Genomic DNA, 17706 nt, shown 5'->3' with positions numbered 1-17706 from the left:
CCATTGAACTGGACGACTCCTTTGATGAGACCAACATGCATTTTGTGCGGAAAATCCAGGAGTCTGAGGTCAAGGAGGCTTTAAAAAGGATGAAAGGAGGCAAGGCAATGGGCCCTGATTGTATCCCCATTGAGGTGTGGAAAGGTCTCGGGGACATAGCGATAGTATGGCTAACCAAGCTTTTCAACCTCATTTTTCAGGCAAACAAGATGCCAGAAGAATGGAGACGGAGTATATTAGTACCAATCTTCAAGAACAAGGGGGATGTTCAGAGTTGTACTAATTACCATGGAATTAAGCTGATGTGCCATACAATGAAGCTATGGGAGAGAGTCGTTGAGCACCACTTAAGAAGAATGACAAGCGTGACCAAAAATCAGTTTGGTTTCATGCCTGGGAGGTCGACCATGGAAGCCATTTTCTTGGTATGACAATTTATGGAGAGATATAGGGAGCAAAAGAAGGACTTGCATATGGTGTTCATTGACTTGGAGAAGGCCTATGATAAGATACCGCAGAATGTCATGTGGTGGGCCTTGGAAAAACACAAAGTCCCAGCAAAGTACATTACCCTTATCAAGGACATGTACGATAATATTGTGACAAGTGTTCGAACAAGTGATGTTGACACTGATGACTTCCCGATTAAGATAGGACTGCATCAGGGGTCAGCTTTGAGCCCTTATCTTTTTTGCATTGGTGTTGGATGAGGTCACAAGGGATATACAAGGAGATATCACATGGTGTATGCTCTTTACGAATGATGTGGTGCTAGTTGACGATAATCGGACGGGGGTAAATAGGAAGTTAGAGTTATGGAGACAAATCTTGGAATCGAAAGGGTTTAGGCTTAGTAGAACTAAAACCGAGTTCATGATGTGCGGTTTCAGTACTACTAGGTGTGAGGAGGAGGAGGTTAGCCTTGATGGCCAGGTGGTACCTCAGAAGGACACCTTTCGGTGTTTGGGTCAATGCTGCATGAGGATGGGGGTATTGACGAAGATGTGAACCATCAAATCAAAGGCGGATGGACGAAGTGGTGCCAAGCTTCTGGCATTCTCTGTGACAAGAGAGTGCCACAAAAGCTAAAAGGCAAGTTCTACTGGACGGCGGTTCAAACCGCAATGTTGTATGGCGCTGAGTGTTGGCCGACTAAAAGGCGACATGTTCAACAGTTAGGTGTGGCGGAGATGCATATGTTGAGATGGATGTGTGGCCACACGAGGAAGGATCGAGTTCGAAATGATGATATATGAGATAGAGTTGGGGTAGCACCAATTGAAGAGAAGCTTGTCCAACATCGTCTGAGATGGTTTGGGCATATTCAGCGCAGGCCTCCAGAAGCTCCAGTGCATAGCGGACGGCTAAAGCGTGCGGAGAATGTCAAGAGAGGACGGGGTAGACCGAATTTGACATGGGAGGAGTCCGTTAAGAGAGACCTGAAGGATTGGAGTATCTCCAAAGAGTTAGCTATGGACAGGGGTGCATGGAAGCTTGCTATCCATGTGCCAGAGCCATGAGTTGGTTGCGAGATCTTATGGGTTTCACCTCTAGCCTACCCCAACTTGTTTTGGACTAAAGGCTTTGTTGTTGTTGTTGTTGTTGTTGTTGTTGTTGTTGTTGTTGTTTGTTTCTATATATGTATCAATTAGCTACATATCACAATTGTCTGTGTTATACTTATGGTTGAGAAGACGCATTTTTGCCAAAAAAATCCTGGTGCCAAAACTGCCAAATCCTTTGCAGACACACATCACATAAACTGAATTTTGCATGATGGCGCTGCCAAATACAGGCATAGAGATATGATTACCTGCATCTGCATATGCAAAGGATTCATACATGCATGGGAGGACAAGCATGGGGCAGCATGGGATTTGCACCTTTGGGCAACGAGGAACGGTAGCCATAGCATCTCAGCCTGATCTAATGATCTTGCTTTGGCCTCGTGGCAGCACGATGACCGCCCATGCAGCCACACCATGGCGCTGATTGTAGCCCGCAGCGACGCCGGCTCGCCACGCTTACGCTCACCCTTGGAGAAGCCACCGACTACAGGCAACGCCACTCCCCCGCCCCCGGGCTACCTGCGGGAGGAGCTTGGTGGCGGCAGGGCTCGGCCGCCTTGGGTGGGTGACATTAGTTAACTCCTCGCCAACGGCCACCTCATGCGTCGAGCGAACTACTGCCGCCCACGAGATCAAAGGCACACTACCTCAAGCGGCGAGATCGAAGATGACTTCCCTACACTCATGTGGAGGAGGAAACCTTGCAAGCGTCGGAGGAGCGGTACTCGTTGGCGGCGGCCAGATGGCTCGGCCATGTCGGGTGGGTGGTTTCAGTGGTGGGATGCATGGCGGCCCTCATGTCGGCTACGTCTGCAATGGCAGGCCCTGGTGTATCATGCCGAGATGAGAGACCCGAACCATAGAGAGAGAGAGAGAGGAGAGGGATGTATGGGGAAAACAGAGATCAGAGCAATCTTACCACTACATGTTTTCTATGCATCAGCAGCAGCATGACCCATGCTTGAGAAATCCATAGGCAACACGGAGTATATATAGTAGCAGCATCAGATCGAAAAGATTTTGGCTCACAAGCTAGTGCCCTTCATGTTCCAAGACTATAGCGATCTGGAAGGAGTATATATATAGGAAGATTGAGGGGATCACGTCCCGATTTTTCTGGGAATACGTACGTGATGTACTCCTGATTTACTCTATTGATTGAGAAAATTTGATTCGTTTGAGATATGCTGGGGAAGGAACGGGAGGGAATCCGTGGCATCAAAAGCTTTGATTTTGTTGTGATTTTGGAATGGTTTGATTCTATTGAGATTTGTGGGAAGGAAAAGGATACCTTGCCGTTTGGTGACATCAGTCAAGGTGAGCGTACTAGGGAGGGCTGGGACGTGGGATAGATGATGGAGAAAAACCAGAAAAGATCAGTGGGATTCGGTTCAAAAGAAAATCGGTGGAGGGGATAACGAGGGGATGACGTGGCTTATCGATTGAGGTGGGATGGGAGGACGAACGAACCAACGACGTACGAGCTGTGTCATTAGGAGTGCATCAACAGCAGCACGACCCATGCTTGAGAAATCCATAGACAACACGGAGTATATACAGTAGCAGCATCAGATTGAAAAGTTTTGGCTCACAAGCTGGTGCCCTTCATGTTCCAAGACTCATGAGCGATCTGAAAGGAGTATATACAGGAAGATTGAGGGGATTACGTCCCGATTTTTTTTTCTGGGAATACTTATGTGATGTACTCCTGATTTACTCTACTTATTGATATAATTTGATTCTTTTGAGATATGCTGGGGAAGGAACGGGAGGGAATCTGTGGCATCAAAAGCTTTGTTTTTGTTGTGATTTTGGAAAGGATTGATTCTATTGTGATTTGTGGGAAGGAGAAGGATACCTTGCCATTTGGTGAGATCAATCAGGGTGAGCGTACTCGGGTGGGCTGGGACGTGGGATAAATGATGGAGAAAAAACCAGAAAAGATCAGTGGGATTCGGTTCAAAAGAAAATTGGTGGAGGGGGTAACGAGGGGATGACGAGGCTTATCGATTGAGAGGTGGGATGGGAGGACGAACGAACCAACGACGTATGAACTGTGTCATTAGGAGTGCAACAGCAGCAGCACGACCCATACTTGAGAAATCCATAGACAACACAGAGTATATACAGTAGCAGCATCAGATCGAAAAGATTTTGTCTCACAAGCTGGTGCCCTTCACGTTCCAAGACTATCATAAGCGATCTGGAAGGAGTATATACATGAAGATTGAGGGGATCACGTCCCGAAATTTTTTCTGGTAATACGTACGTGATGTACTCCTGATTTAATCTATTGATTGAGATAATTTGATTCGTTTGAGATATGCTGGGGAAGGAACGGGAGGGAATCCGTGGGATGAAAAGCTTTGATTTTGTTGTAATTTTGGAAAGGTTTGATTCTATTGAGATTTGTGCGAAGGAAAAGGATACCTTACCGTTTGCTGAGCTCAATGAGGGTGAGCATACTCGGGAGGGCTGGGACAGGGATAAATGATGGAGAAAAAACCAGAAAAGATCGATGGGATTCGGGTTCAAAAGAAAATCGGTGGAGGGGGTAACGAGGGGATGACGAGGCTTATTGATTGAGAGGTGGGATGGGAGGACAAACGAACCAATGACGTACAAACTGTGTCATTAGGAGTGCATTAGCAGCATCATGACCCATGCTTGAGAAATCCATAGACAACACGGAGTATATACAGTAGCAGCATCTGATCGAAAAGATTTTGGCTCACAAGCTGGTGCCCTTCATGTTCCAAGACTATCATGAGCGATCTGGAAGGAGTATATACAGGAAGATTGAGGGGATCACATCCCGATTTTTTTCTTCTGGGAATACGTACGTGATATACTCCTGATTTAATCTATTGATTGAGATAATTTGATTCGTTTGAGATATGCTGGGGAAGGAACTGGAGGGAATCCATGGCATGAAAAGCTTTGATTTTGTTGTGATTTTGGAATCTATTGAGACTTGTGGGAAGGAAAAGGATACCTTGCCATTTGGTGAGATCAATAAGGGTGAGCGTACTCGAGACGGCTTGGACGTGGGACAGATGATGGAGAAAAACCCAAAAAAGATCGGTGGGATTCGGTTCAAAAGAAAATCGGTGGAGGGGGTAACGAGGGGATGACGAGGCTTATCGATTGAGAGGTGGGATGGGAGGATGAACGAACCAATTTACGATGTACGAACTGTGTTATTAGGAGTGCATCAGCAGCAACATGACCCAGGCTTGAGAAATCCATAGACAACACGGAGTATATACAGTAGCAGCATCAGATCGAAAAGATTTTGGTTCACAAGCTGGTGCCCTTCATGTTCCAAGACTATCATGAGCGATCTGAAAGGAGTATATACAGGAAGATTGACGGGATCACGTCCCGATTTTTTTTTCTGGGAATACGTACGTGATGTACTCCTGATTTGATCTATTGATTGAGATAATTTGATTAGTTTGAGATATGCCGAGGAAGGAACGGGAGGGAATCCATGGCATGAAAAGCTTTGATTTTGTTGTGATTTTGGAATCTATTGAGATTTGTGGGAAGGAAAATGATACCTTACCGTTTGGTGAGATCAATTAGGGTGAGCGTACTCAGGAGGGCTTGGACGTGGGATAGATGATGGAGAAAAAACCAGAAAAGATCGGTGGGATTCGGTTCAAAAGAAAATGGGTGGAGGGGGTAACGAGAGGATGACGAGGCTTATCGATTGAGAGGTGGGCTGGGAGGACGAACGAACCAATTTACGATGTACGAACTGTGTTATTAGGAGTGCATCAGCAGCAACATGACCCAGGCTTGAGAAATCCATAGACAACACGAAGTATATACAGTAGCAACATCAGATCGAAAAGATTTTGGTTCACAAGCTGGTGCCCTTCATGTTCCAAGACTATCGTGAGCGATCTGGAAGGAGTATATACAGGAAGATTGAGGGGATCACGTCCCTAATTTTTTTTTTGGGAATACGTACGTGATGTACTCCTGATTTGATCTATTGATTGAGATAATTTGATTCGTTTGAGATATGCCGAGGAAGGAACGGGAGGGAATCCGTGGCATGAAAAGCTTTGATTTTGTTGTGATTTTGGAATCTATTGAGATTTGTGGGAAGGAAAATGATACCTTACCGTTTGGTGAGATCAATTAGGGTGAGCGTACTCAGGAGGGCTTGGACGTGGGATAGATGATGGAGAAAAAACCAGAAAAGATCGGTGGGATTCGGTTCAAAACAAAATCGGTGGAGGGGGTAACGAGGGGATGACGAGGCTTATCGATTGAGAGGTGGGATGGGAGGACGAACGAACCGACGACGTACGAACTGTGTCATTAGGAGTACATCAGCAGCAGCACGGCCCATGCTGGAGAAATACGTAGACAACATAGATTATATGCATTAGCAGCATCAGATCGAAAAGATTTTGGCTCACAAGCTGGTGCCCTTCATGTTCCAAGACTATCATAAGCGATCTGGAAGGAGTATATACAGGAATATTGAGGGGATCACGTCCTGAATTTTTTTCTGGGAATACGTACGTGATGTACTCCTGATTTACTCTATTGATTGAGATAATTTGATTCGTTTGAGATATGCTGGGGAAGGAACTGGAGGGAATCCGTGTCATCAAAAGCTTTGATTTTGTTGTGATTTTGGAAAGGTTTGATTCTATTGAGATTTGTGGGAACGAAAAGGATACCTTGCCGTTTGGTGAGATCAATCAGGGTGAGCGTACTCAGGAGGGCTGGGACATGGGATAGAAGATGGAGAAAAAACAAGAAAAGATCGATGGGATTCGGTTCAAAAGAAAATCGGTGGAGGGGGTAACGAGGCTTATCGATTGAGAGGTGGGATGGGAGGAGGAACCAACTACATATAAACTGTATCATTAGGAGTAGAGATACTGCCCATTAATAAGCCAAGATAACTGTAAAAAAACGAACTTCCGCAGCATCCATCATCCATCCATCTCTTCGCCCCGCACCAAACCAAAACCCTCACCGGCTCGCAGCGACCCACTCGCCGGCGCGGATGGGAGCACCCAGCGTCGGCGCTCTCGCCGCTTATCCCTAAGCAGTCCGCGCGCCACGCATCTGGTAGGTCGTCTTTTCCCTCACTCTCCCCTCACAGCTAGGACGTAGTATAGTTCTAACCTTCGCCCCGATCTGCAGATTAGACGCTCGTTGCGTCCCCAGAGATGGCGACGGGATCCATGGAGGCGGCCCTCACGAGCGATCCGACGATCAAGCTCCCCGACGACCTCCTGGTCGAGATCATCTCGCGCGTGCCCTACAAGTCCACCTGCTGCTGCAAGTGCGTCTCCACGCGCTGGCGGGACCTCATCTCCCACCCCGACCACCGCGAGAAGCTTCCCGGGTCGACCCTCGCCGGTTTCTTCTACAAAACCTGCGGCATAGGCCGCAATCCACGGTTTCCTCATGTTTACCAAAGCGTCTCGGGTAACTGGTGCCCTCTTGACGCCTCACTCTCGTTCCTACCTGAATGCGAGGAGCTCGACATCTTGGATTGCTGTAGCGGCCTCCTCCTCTGCCGACGCTGGACCGCCCCCAAGGCGTGGGATGACCCTGGGACATTGGAGTACGTGGTGTGCAATCCTGCTACTGAGAGATGGGTATCCGTGCCCGCCACCGAGTATTCCTGGTTTTTGAACGATGCTCGCCTGGGATTCGACCCGGCCGTCTCCTCCCACTTCCATGTGTTCGAGTTGGTAACTGCCGTGGCTTTGAATCTGAATAATAAGTATGATTATCGCATTGAAGAGGTGGGGATCTACTCTTCCAAAGCGGGAGGTTGGACACATCAAATTGTTTGGGACGATCCAACTGAGATACTCTGCTTATCAGGTGGCGCATTTTTCGACGGAGTGTTGTATTTACGTTCTGATAGTAACACAGTTGCAGCCATCGACGTGCAGGGTAATTATAGGATCATTCCTGTTCCTACTTCACCTGATGCTCGTGGTGTTCCTAATGTTTATGTATCACGTGGACAATTGTATCTCACAGATCATGGTTCTTCTGAACTGTCAATCTGGGTTCTTGAAGATTCTATTAGTGAAAATTGTTGGACATTGAAGCTCAAAGTCAGTTACTTGCAACTGTTTGGAGTAGAGTATTCAAGCGCCAGGGAACATTACGGTGTTATCTCAGCCCACCCAGAAGACAATGTGATATTCATAATTGTAGAATCTGCATCAGGGATCTTTTGGCAGATGAAATTATTTTCATACGAAATGGATTCTAAAGAGCTGCGTTTTGTATGTGATCTTGGACGGAATTCAAGGTGCCCTTATCTTTCATATGTTCCTTTGTTCTCGGAGTCATTGACGGATGGGCACTGAATATTTGTGTATTGAAGCCTCATAATTGTCCATGTTTCTGATGATGATAGTGGAGAATATGAGCAACAGTAATCTGGGTAAGTTGTAATAAGCTGATGGTGCTTGATTGAAGTCATGTACTCCCTCCGTAAACTAATATAAGAGCGTTTAGAATACTAAAATAGTGATCTAAATGCTCTTATATTAGTTTACAGAGGGAGTACCTTACTTTATGCTGCTAGCTATTCAGTCAACTTCTCTGTTAATCATGGATACCTGATCGTTATATATAGATACGGCATGTACCTGTTGGTGCTTGAGTGATGTATTATATGACAGTACTCTGCCTGTGTTTGTGTAGTGTTATATATATATTGGAACTATTATGAATATTTTAATATCTGGATTCTGGTCTCTGTTATTTCTCTATATATTCGGTATGCCCACTTTTATTTGCGGCAGTACATGAATGGTTATGTTCTTGTTCTTAATCTGTCCTATAATGTATCTTGTTGTTTGGGTGGACCTTGAATGGCCAGGGCTGGTGTTGCATTTCCAAGGAGATTCAGTTGTCTTTGGTATTTCATTTATGTGCTGTATTTTCATGTCTGCTGAAACGGAGATTCAGTTTTCTGATAGTATATGAAATGTTGTTTCATTGCAAGTGCTTTTTTGCCTTTCTGGTTTCGATTGTGTTCATGTCACCTTCACTGGTCTCAAAGCATGGTTCCTCCAGATGCAAGTTCTAACAGACGAGTTGCCCGCTTCATTTTGTTAAGTCATGGGGACTGGGGCCTCTTGTCGTTGTGAATTCATGATCTACCTGTTGCAGATTTATCAACACAAAAACTTCTTATTGTTTGTTCCATGTTGTACTTTTGATTGTTTGTCAAGTGATATATATCTGGAGAACATTCAGATTGAAGGCAATATGGTCTGGACATTTGAATCATTTCTAGATGAAGAGTGATTTGGCATGCGTTGTGCACCGGGATATGTGGTTGGCATGTGTATTGGATGGCATTTATGTCAATTTGTTCAATTCATGAGCAAAAAATGTCTGACGGTTTCTTGCTGCGATCCAATCTTCAAGGCGTGTACCTGAACATTTTTTAAAAGTTTCATGTAATGAAAAAAAGTGTTTGTTACGTTTTAAAAAGTGTAATTAAGAAATTCTTTTATTAAAAATGTTCATGTGATTTAAGAAATTAGGGTAATATTAGATGAGCATTTTTAAATACTCGTTTCTTGTTGAATTATTGTCTATACTTTATATTTTTATAGAAAAGAAGAAAATAAATTTATGTTTAAAATGTTTTTTAATTACCAAGAAATCTTTATCTTTATTTTTACCTAATAATAAAGAGAATTGGGTTTCTGCCCGTATGCCGTCGCTAACGATTTTGCATAAAAGTCCATCTGTTTGTGAGAATTCGACCCGCGGTCCTATTTTTAAGTGGCTAATCTGAAAAAACGATTCGTTTTTACATAAAGGACCTTGCAGTTTTTATTATTCGACCTGCGACCACAGGACATTCAAAAGGCGGCGCTTGGTTGGTGGTCTGGGCGGCGGGGCGGACGGATCGAGGCCGACGGAGAGGTGGCCGGCGGCCCGAAGGCAGGGCGAGCTCCAAGGCGGCGGATGAATGGGCGCTCCTCTCGGCCCTCCTCCTCCCGACCGTAGGACAGGCAAGAGGCGACTCTTGATTAGTGGTCTGGGCCGATCCAGCGGCGGGGCGGACGGATCAAGGCGGAGGAGCACGAGGCTGACGGAGAGGTGGTGGGCCGGAGGCGAGGCGAGCTCCAGGGCGGCGGGGTTGTTCCATGGCTACTTCCTTCCCCGTAGAAAACAAAGATTAGTGACAAAGAGAAGAAGGAGAAGGAAAAAGCCTAGAGAGAGAAGGACAAAGGGGCGGCGACAGCTGCTGGGATGGCCTGCTCGTGGCATAGCTAGAGCTCCTCTCCAAGCGCGGTCGGAGGCAGGAAGGCCGGGCTGCTGGAGTGGGAAGAAGGGGGGATTTGCGTGGTTTTGCTGTAAAAGTAGGTTTATTATCAGAATAAATAGTATCTCCTCGCTCATTTGTAATCAATAGGATCAATTTATATACACCAGCTGCTTGAGGCATCTACAAGCAGAGGAAGGGAACTGAAGAAACAACTACAAGCACATAATCGGCAGCGGCTGCTTGAGGCATCAACAACCAGAGGAAGAAGGGAACAGAACGAAGAAGCACAATCCAATCAGCAGGAGGACGGACGGCCCCTTGAGAAATAGAAAATGTGTCAATACACAGTATGATTTGGGCTACTAGATTCGCTGATGACAGAACCACAAGATCACTTCCATCCCCGCACACACAGCGTCTCCAGCCACCAAAACAGCACTCACCGCGTCGCATGAGCAACTCCGTAGAGCCACAACAGGTAGTCAGCTTGGAGCTCCTCAAGTTGTAGCGCCCGACCCTTGGAGCCAGCTCATGCGGGCTAGCAGCAGCGAGCCCCTGCATTGCAAAAAAACCCGCAGCTTGCGCGTGTAGGCGAGCACGACAGCGCCTCCTCTGGCAGCATCGAAGCGCGCCCGGACGACGGAAGCTTCTCGCAGCAAGACACCCTGCCGTGCATCGTCTCCAGCGTCTTCCGTCGACACAGTTGCCTGGCGAATGAAGATGAGGAAAGTGAGAGGGAAGGGGAAGAAGAGGAAGAATCGGGGCGAGAGGTCGAGAGGATAAGATTTCAGCGGTGGGGAACGAGGGGGAGGGGGGATAAGGCGTCACGCCGCAGGACACGTGACGACAGGAAGAGGCGTTTTAGATCAGTGACTTAGAAAAGGAACACAATATAGTCTTGCAAACAAAAAACAACCAACATTTCCTAAAAAAATACTAAACCTGTTTGCTTTTTTTTTTGCGAAAAATACCTCCGAACTATATTAAAACAAGCCAATGGTACAAAGCACCCCCACAAGAATGAAACTTACAAACAGATCCCTGAGGAGCCGACCGTGCGGGCTGAGGGCGTGCCGCTGCTGCCGTTGCCGCCGCTCCCACACAGAGCCAGCGCGATCTTGAAACCTGCAGACGGACTGAAACATGGACGGGAAGTCACCAGCCTCGGTCGAAAACCAACATGCCAGAAGAAGGTAGAACGGCCATCGCTTGACCATGCCGGCAGAAACATAGTTTAGAGGTCCACGAACAACACCTGAAGATACGACGAAATGCGCCGCCGGCATCCACCGACGCACCGCCACATCACCCCCAACTACCCATGGCAAGGAGAGGAACCACCTACCACGACGAAGAGAGAAGCAGGGGACCAAATTTCCCACATCCGACCATCACCTCCGCCATGAAAGACCACACCAGGAGAACCAAACCTCACTAGACCGACTGATCGAGGAGGAAACCATGCCGGAAGCTCGCCGACTCCGCCACATAGGACCTCGCCGGGATGGGGATCGAACTCCAACAACCTTATTCCACCACGACACCAGCACAACCACCTCGCTAGCACCGCCGGGGACCGCTACCCTACTATCTACACGCGTCAGGCACAGATCCAAGCCCCCACCCCACACACACACACTCTCTAGCCGCAGCCTGAGAGGGAGGCGACCGTCAACTCGGCCGTCAGCGGAGCGAGGAACTTCCTTTTCACGAACCTGTTTGCTTTTGAATATTAACAAACAAATGTTATATAAACAATCCTACTTCAATGCACCACAATTCTTCCGTTCGGTGATGGTACAATGCCGAAGGAGACGCCATCAAAGATATGGATGCGGCTTCATCAATTTTTTGAATTGTGGACACCAACCACGGTGTCGAAACATGAAAAGTGTCATCGTGAATGAGTCACTAAAAATATGATGCTTTTTTTTTCAGTGCAATGCACAGCGCATTAAATTGCAGCATACAAAGGCTAAAGGAAATCTTCTTTTGAAAAACACGTACAAACATAGGCACTCACAAACATACATACACACTCACCCTAGAGAGACTCAGCCGAGTCTTCAGATTGATAAAGTCACCACAAACATCTAGCTATCAATGCAAACTTAGTTCGACCCTCTGTATATCCCACTAAAAACAGATACACCACTCCTCTTCCACCCAATAATAATGTTAAGTTGAAGGAGGCGCCAACAAAGGAAATCCTTACGACTTTCTCAACTTGATGCTTCATTGTGCAGATACCATCAAACTTTTTTTTCTTAACCACGGACATTGTGTGTGTGTTTTTTAAGATAAAGAGTGTTTCAGTTTGTTTTCCCTTTCAAAAAATCCACATTTTTATAATATATTCACGCTTTTTTAAAAATTCTCAAAATTCCCCCAAAAATGTCCCTTTTCAAAACATTTAAAATTGTTCATAAAAATAAAAATTAATAATTCTTAAAAAATCATGTGTTAAAAATGTTTGTCTTGAAAACATGTTTTAGTTCTAATAAAAAAATCATAAATTATAAAATTTTCAAATTTTCAAAAAATAAATTAATATTTGTGTTTTTGGAAAAGTAAAAAATAAAACCGATTGACAGACTATTTCATGCACCCTTACTCTTCCATCAGATTAAAGACATTAAGGTGGTTTTTTCACTTCCATACTTCATGCTTCAAAAAGCGATAATATTGTAATCTTATTACCGATGTTAATCAGAACTACATATATGAAATGTCGTGTAATGGCACACAGAGCAGGTTTTACGATTTTTTCTGCCCGTTGCAACGCACGGGCATTTGTACTAGTAGAAACAAAAAGGGAACCATGAAAATATAAAAATTAAAAAAATGTAAGAACGAAAAACCCTAAGAAAGACCTGCTAAATCATAGAAAACCAGAAAAAAAAAGCTGGATCACAAAAAACTTGACACAAAAAGCAAAGAAAACTGCGTAACTAGCACGCTAACCACCACAGAGTCTTTGGCCAGCCCAGGTAGGCTCGGCTCTAGGCAAGTGTGGGCTATATCTTACAATAAGCGATAGGTGGCGTTTAAGAACGTTGTGGTTTTCACAAAAAAAAAAAAACGTTGTGGTACCCCACATGGCAAATCCAAGAGAATCCTCGCCCTATTCTACACTTCAGTGCCGAGAGGCCGAGAGGGATGTGAGAAGAATAGCCCATCCGGGGTGCAACAGGTCTGTGGTCATGTCCTTTTCGAGCCTTGCTTTATTTGTTTATTATATGTCACAATTTTATAAAATTTTAGTTCAGTTTGAAAAACAGAAAAATACACTCACTCTGTAAACTAATATAAGAGTGTTTAGATCACTAAAGTAGTGATCTAAACGCTCTTATATTAGTTTAGGAGGGAGTATTGCACAAATAATAGAATGTTCATGTTCGTCGTATATTCAGAAGATAATCATAACACATTTAAAAAATCATTCTATATTAAAACCATGTTCATCGGGTACTTGAAAATGAATGTATATATAATAAAAAGAGAAACTGATTAAATGAACGTAGAAAGGAAAGGAAGGAAGAGAAAACCTACTTTTCACAGATAAAAAAAGAAAAATACCAATAAAAACTTGAAAAAAAAAGAAATAGAAGAAACGGCACATGAGCCGGCCTAGAATGGTGCGTCCTTCCTGGACTAAAGCAGCTTGATTAGCACCGGGGTTCGCATGGATGCAGGAGCAAAGATGGCACACGCCACACGCACGTTAGCCTGATACGTACCCCGGTAGTAGTTAATTAAGCTTTGCTTAGCTAGAGCGTAGCTAATTTTTTTTGCCAGCACAACATAGGCCTCGATCTTCGCCTCATTTTTTTTATTCAAGATGGTGAGATGATTGACGTCACTGCGCAATTGAACCCGGTCGACACACACTGCTTCGTCTCTCGACGGTACACAGTGGACTCGTCGGACGGAAGGGTGCAATCATGCACTAAAATTTCCATTTATTTTGCTATATCGACATCTAATTATATATGCAGCTAATATAAGAAAAATATAGCTTTCAGTTCCATTGTTTGGAAGCAAGAAAATATTCATGCACATGTAGCATAGTGTCACCGATTCTTTTCTATTGAGGGAAGCGTCACCATCGGTATATATGATGGAATAAATACAATAAGTTAGAGCATCTTCAGCCGCGTCCCCAACAGGACTTCCAGGCGAATTTTTAGCGCCGGTAGCCGAAAATCGGCCTAGTCGCGCCCCCAGGATCTCGTTTAGCGCCCGTTTGGCCGAAATCCAGAGCCGGCAGTCCTGCCTCAAACCCAAGCGACCGGGTGTTGTCTGGGCGCGCCGGCGGAAGCGAAAATAGGCGTGGGGCCGCTCTGTCGGCGACTGGAAGACTTTTTCCCGCCGTCAAACTCGACTTGCTCCGCGCCAACGCCGCCGCGAAACTCCAAGCTCAAGATGCCAAAAAGAGGAACAACGACCTCGCCTTCTTGATGGACGGCGCTGACATGCTCCAGAGCGGCAACGAGAATCTCAAGGCGTGGTTCTTGGCCCAGCGCGGTCTCATCCTGAATCAGATACCGGTGACGCCGACGCCGACGCCCAACCAGGCGGCTGCCGATGATGACGACGAGACCAGGGACGACGATGTCTCCGCCTCCGCGACGCCCAGTCCCACCGACGATGCCTCCGCCGCGCCCAACAGCACAGAAGAGGCGCCGAGCAGCCCGGAAGCTGCGTCGATTCCTCCAAGCCCGCGTACAACGACGACTACGCCGCCGGAGGTTGAGCTCGACGCTTGATGTACTCCTTCCGCGCCCTTCCTTTTTTGTGCGCCGAACTACTACATGTCCTTTTATTTTGATCGCTGAACTGTGACACCGACTCGACGAACTATTGCGATGATCGCGGTTTGATGTTTCTTTAAGCGGGAATGATGTTTTTCGAATATGGAGCACCTTAGGGGGCGGCGCCTGGGCGCGTGACTGGGAAAAAACAAATCCCAGGTCCGATCTAGCGTCGGCTCGCCCCCAGACCGGCTTTTTTCGGCGCCCTGGAAGGCCGAACGGCTGGAGATGCTCTTAGGGCTAGGTCTGAGTCGACTGAGATTTAATCAAGTCTTAATCGAGTGACATAACATGAAAGGGAAAAAAATTCACATACCTGATTATAGGATACCATCGACGGGTCTCAATGGACTAAGACTTAGCAAAACTGAATAATAATAAGTTAACTATAACGCCTACAGCTAATTAAGGGCTAACCTTGTTAGGTGAGCCATGATATCAAAAACTTTTCACTTCGCATCCTGAAATTTTATTTTCAAGCCAACCGGCCATTGACCAAATACTCCAGTGCGATTCCCCTAATCCCCTCCAGTACAAATGCCCCGGTCCGCTCCCGTCTGACTCCACCTGCACAGACCTTCTGTCCCTGCTACAATGGCCCGTCTCGCCACCCTCGCCGTGCTCCTACTATCCCTCCTGGCCGTCGCTAGCTGCCGCGTCCTTGAGACCATCTCCGACGACCAGGGTTCATCCAACTCCGTCCTCCTCACCCAAGATGATCAGGCGGAGGCTGCTGTTGCTGAGGTGACCCTTCCGGCTTTGCCCACCACGGCCGTTGCCGTGGACGAGGGCATGCTCCGGCTCCCCTCCCACCGCCGCCCCTGCCACCTCCACCGTCACCTCTGGTGGACGCGCCACCACGGCCTCTCCCACCACCGGGGCGCGTTCTCCGGCTCGGGCGAGGCTTGTGTCCATCCGGCCGTCGACGTCGTCGTGCCCACCGAGCTTGCCCGCGAGGAACAGCAAGAGCCTAGTGTGCCGGAGCTGGAGGCGGTCGCGGAGCCTGACCCCGACTCACGCCCGGACACCGACGCGGCAGAGAAGCTGTTTCATGGCGACGAGGAAGAGGCAGCGAACGCGTGGAAGGTGGAGATGCTGAGGAGGTTCCGCCACGGCATCCGCTTTCACCCCCGCCACCATCTTCACCACCAACACGAGCAAGACGGGGAGGAGCACGACGACCACGAGCAGGACAAGGCTGAAGGCACGAGCATGAACCTGTTCGGGCGCTTCCACCACCGCCACCATCTTCGACACCACCACGAGCAGGACGCGGAGGAGGAGGACGGCCACCAGCAGAACAAGGACGAAGGCCCGAAGATGAAGCTGTTCCGACGTTTCCACCACCACCACGCGCACGACAGCGACAACGAGGTCGACGAGGTGGAAGAACTGGCTAGGAAGCTGAGCGAGGCGATCATGAGAAGGAGCTTCGGCCATGGCGGCCGCCGCCACCACCACCACCACAACGGCGCGGAGGGCGGGGTGAAGAAGTGGTTCAAGGGCCTCATGAACCGATTCTAGACGTACCTACAAGTATCGATCGCCGGCCGGCGGCTGGTTGATTTGGTCGTTTAATTACTTTGGTTAATCTGTTCGCTGCACTGTATGCGTGACGTGGAGTGCTCTGCCATTTGGTACCTTTTTTGCTTCCTATTCCACATTACATTACCACTTCGGTTTATGTACTTTTTTTTGGGGTATATGTACTGCTGTGTTAGTTTACTCGTGAGGGTTGGGAGATTGTACGAGCAGCAATTTTATGTGTTTTTCTGCAGATTAAATAATAAATTTATCTTGTTATGCATGTATATGTGTAATATTATTGTTATCCCGTGGGGTTCGTATTAAAAAAGGGCATGTTCATCGATCTCTGCTTTTCCCTCGCGTTTGCATGTTCCTTCTGTTACCAGTTATCAATTGTAGTGTTTAGAATTGCACATAGCTAAAATTTCAACAAAATTTCGACGAAACTCCTGAGATATCGGTGAGCGCCGAAATATTTGTAATTAAGTTTGCAATTTAGAGCCAGATTTAAACTAATTTTAGAGCAAATTAAATCAGGTCAATTTTTTTGAATAATCCGATGAAGTTGATGGATCAAAATCCAGAATTTTTCCCACTGAAATTTGGGTGAGGTCAAAATTGTTATGTTACCGAAATATTAAACCATCGTTGCCGCTTGGGAACTCAAACTGTTGCAACCTTGGTGTTTCTTATATTCCTTTTGCATGGGAAACGATTTGCCCTTTCATTTCAGGGCACATACATTTTCCTTATAAAATTTTCCGAACCTCCACTAGTGCAGAACCGGGCAATAGCACCAGTTCGTAAGGTCCTTTAGTGCCGGTTCCATAACCGGCACTAAAGTGTGGGCACTAAAGCCCCCCCCCCTCCTTTAGTACCGGTTCAGCATGAACCGGTGCTAAAGGGAAACCACGTGGCACGAGCCAGCTCCAGGGGCCTGGAGTCCTTTAGTACCGGTTGGTAAAACCAACCGGTACTATAAGATTTGGGGGGTTTTAGTTTTATGATTTCTTTTTCATTTAATTTTGTGTTTCCATTTTAATTCTTTTTCGTTTGCTGGTATTTTACGATACTACACATTGTACACGTTATGCATATATATATATATATATATAAATAGAATTTCTAGTAGAACCAATCATGCATATATATATCATCAATGTCTCACAAACCATCATATTAATTAATTCACACATACACACATGTATAGCTATATACAATTTCTTCTACATATGCATGTTGCCTTCGGAGCCAGTGGCATTATAGCCTAATTGGTGCCTTCGGAGCACGATGACAATTGGAAGTGGTTTTCATTGGGGCGGTAGCGGGTAATAGTATTCTCCCTTCGGATTTATGACCTGGTCGAGCAAAAATCCCGCTATTTCCTCTTGAAGTGCTTCTACGCGCTCCGTTTCTAGGAGCTTCGCCCGCACCTCTCTGAACTGTTAAGAAGGAGATTAATATGCATGTGTATTAGTTGTGTGACTAGATATCGATAATGGTGTAA

At 46.4% G+C, this 17706-nt stretch overlaps 1 protein-coding gene and 1 long non-coding RNA gene across 2 annotated transcripts; one reads left to right on the top strand and one right to left on the bottom strand.

Moving 5' to 3' along the window:
* Positions 1–6475: 6475 nt before the first annotated feature.
* On the top strand, positions 6476–8047 carry LOC123066378 (uncharacterized). The gene is made up of 2 exons (XM_044489469.1): positions 6476–6668; positions 6744–8047. The coding sequence occupies exon 2, from the start codon at positions 6770–6772 to the stop codon at positions 7931–7933; it is 1164 nt and encodes a 387-aa protein (XP_044345404.1). The 5' UTR covers positions 6476–6668; positions 6744–6769; the 3' UTR covers positions 7934–8047.
* Positions 8048–9991: 1944 nt separating this feature from the next.
* On the bottom strand, positions 9992–10678 carry LOC123066377 (uncharacterized). Its single transcript, XR_006431327.1, has 2 exons — positions 10302–10678; positions 9992–10175 (listed from the first exon to the last, which is right to left on the bottom strand). It is a non-coding gene; the product is annotated as an uncharacterized lncRNA (long non-coding RNA).
* Positions 10679–17706: the final 7028 nt, after the last annotated feature.

This window comes from Triticum aestivum, chromosome 3B, assembly GCF_018294505.1.
Source record: "Triticum aestivum cultivar Chinese Spring chromosome 3B, IWGSC CS RefSeq v2.1, whole genome shotgun sequence".
Lineage (NCBI taxonomy): Eukaryota > Viridiplantae > Streptophyta > Magnoliopsida > Poales > Poaceae > Triticum > Triticum aestivum.
The sequence above is the reverse complement of the archived record's forward strand: the minus strand, read 5'-3'. Positions and strand labels throughout refer to the sequence as shown.

Coding starts and splice junctions, on each gene's coding strand:
- LOC123066378 (XM_044489469.1), top strand. CDS start 6,770: ATGGCGACGGGATCCATGGAGGCGGCCCTCACGAGCGATCCGACGATC.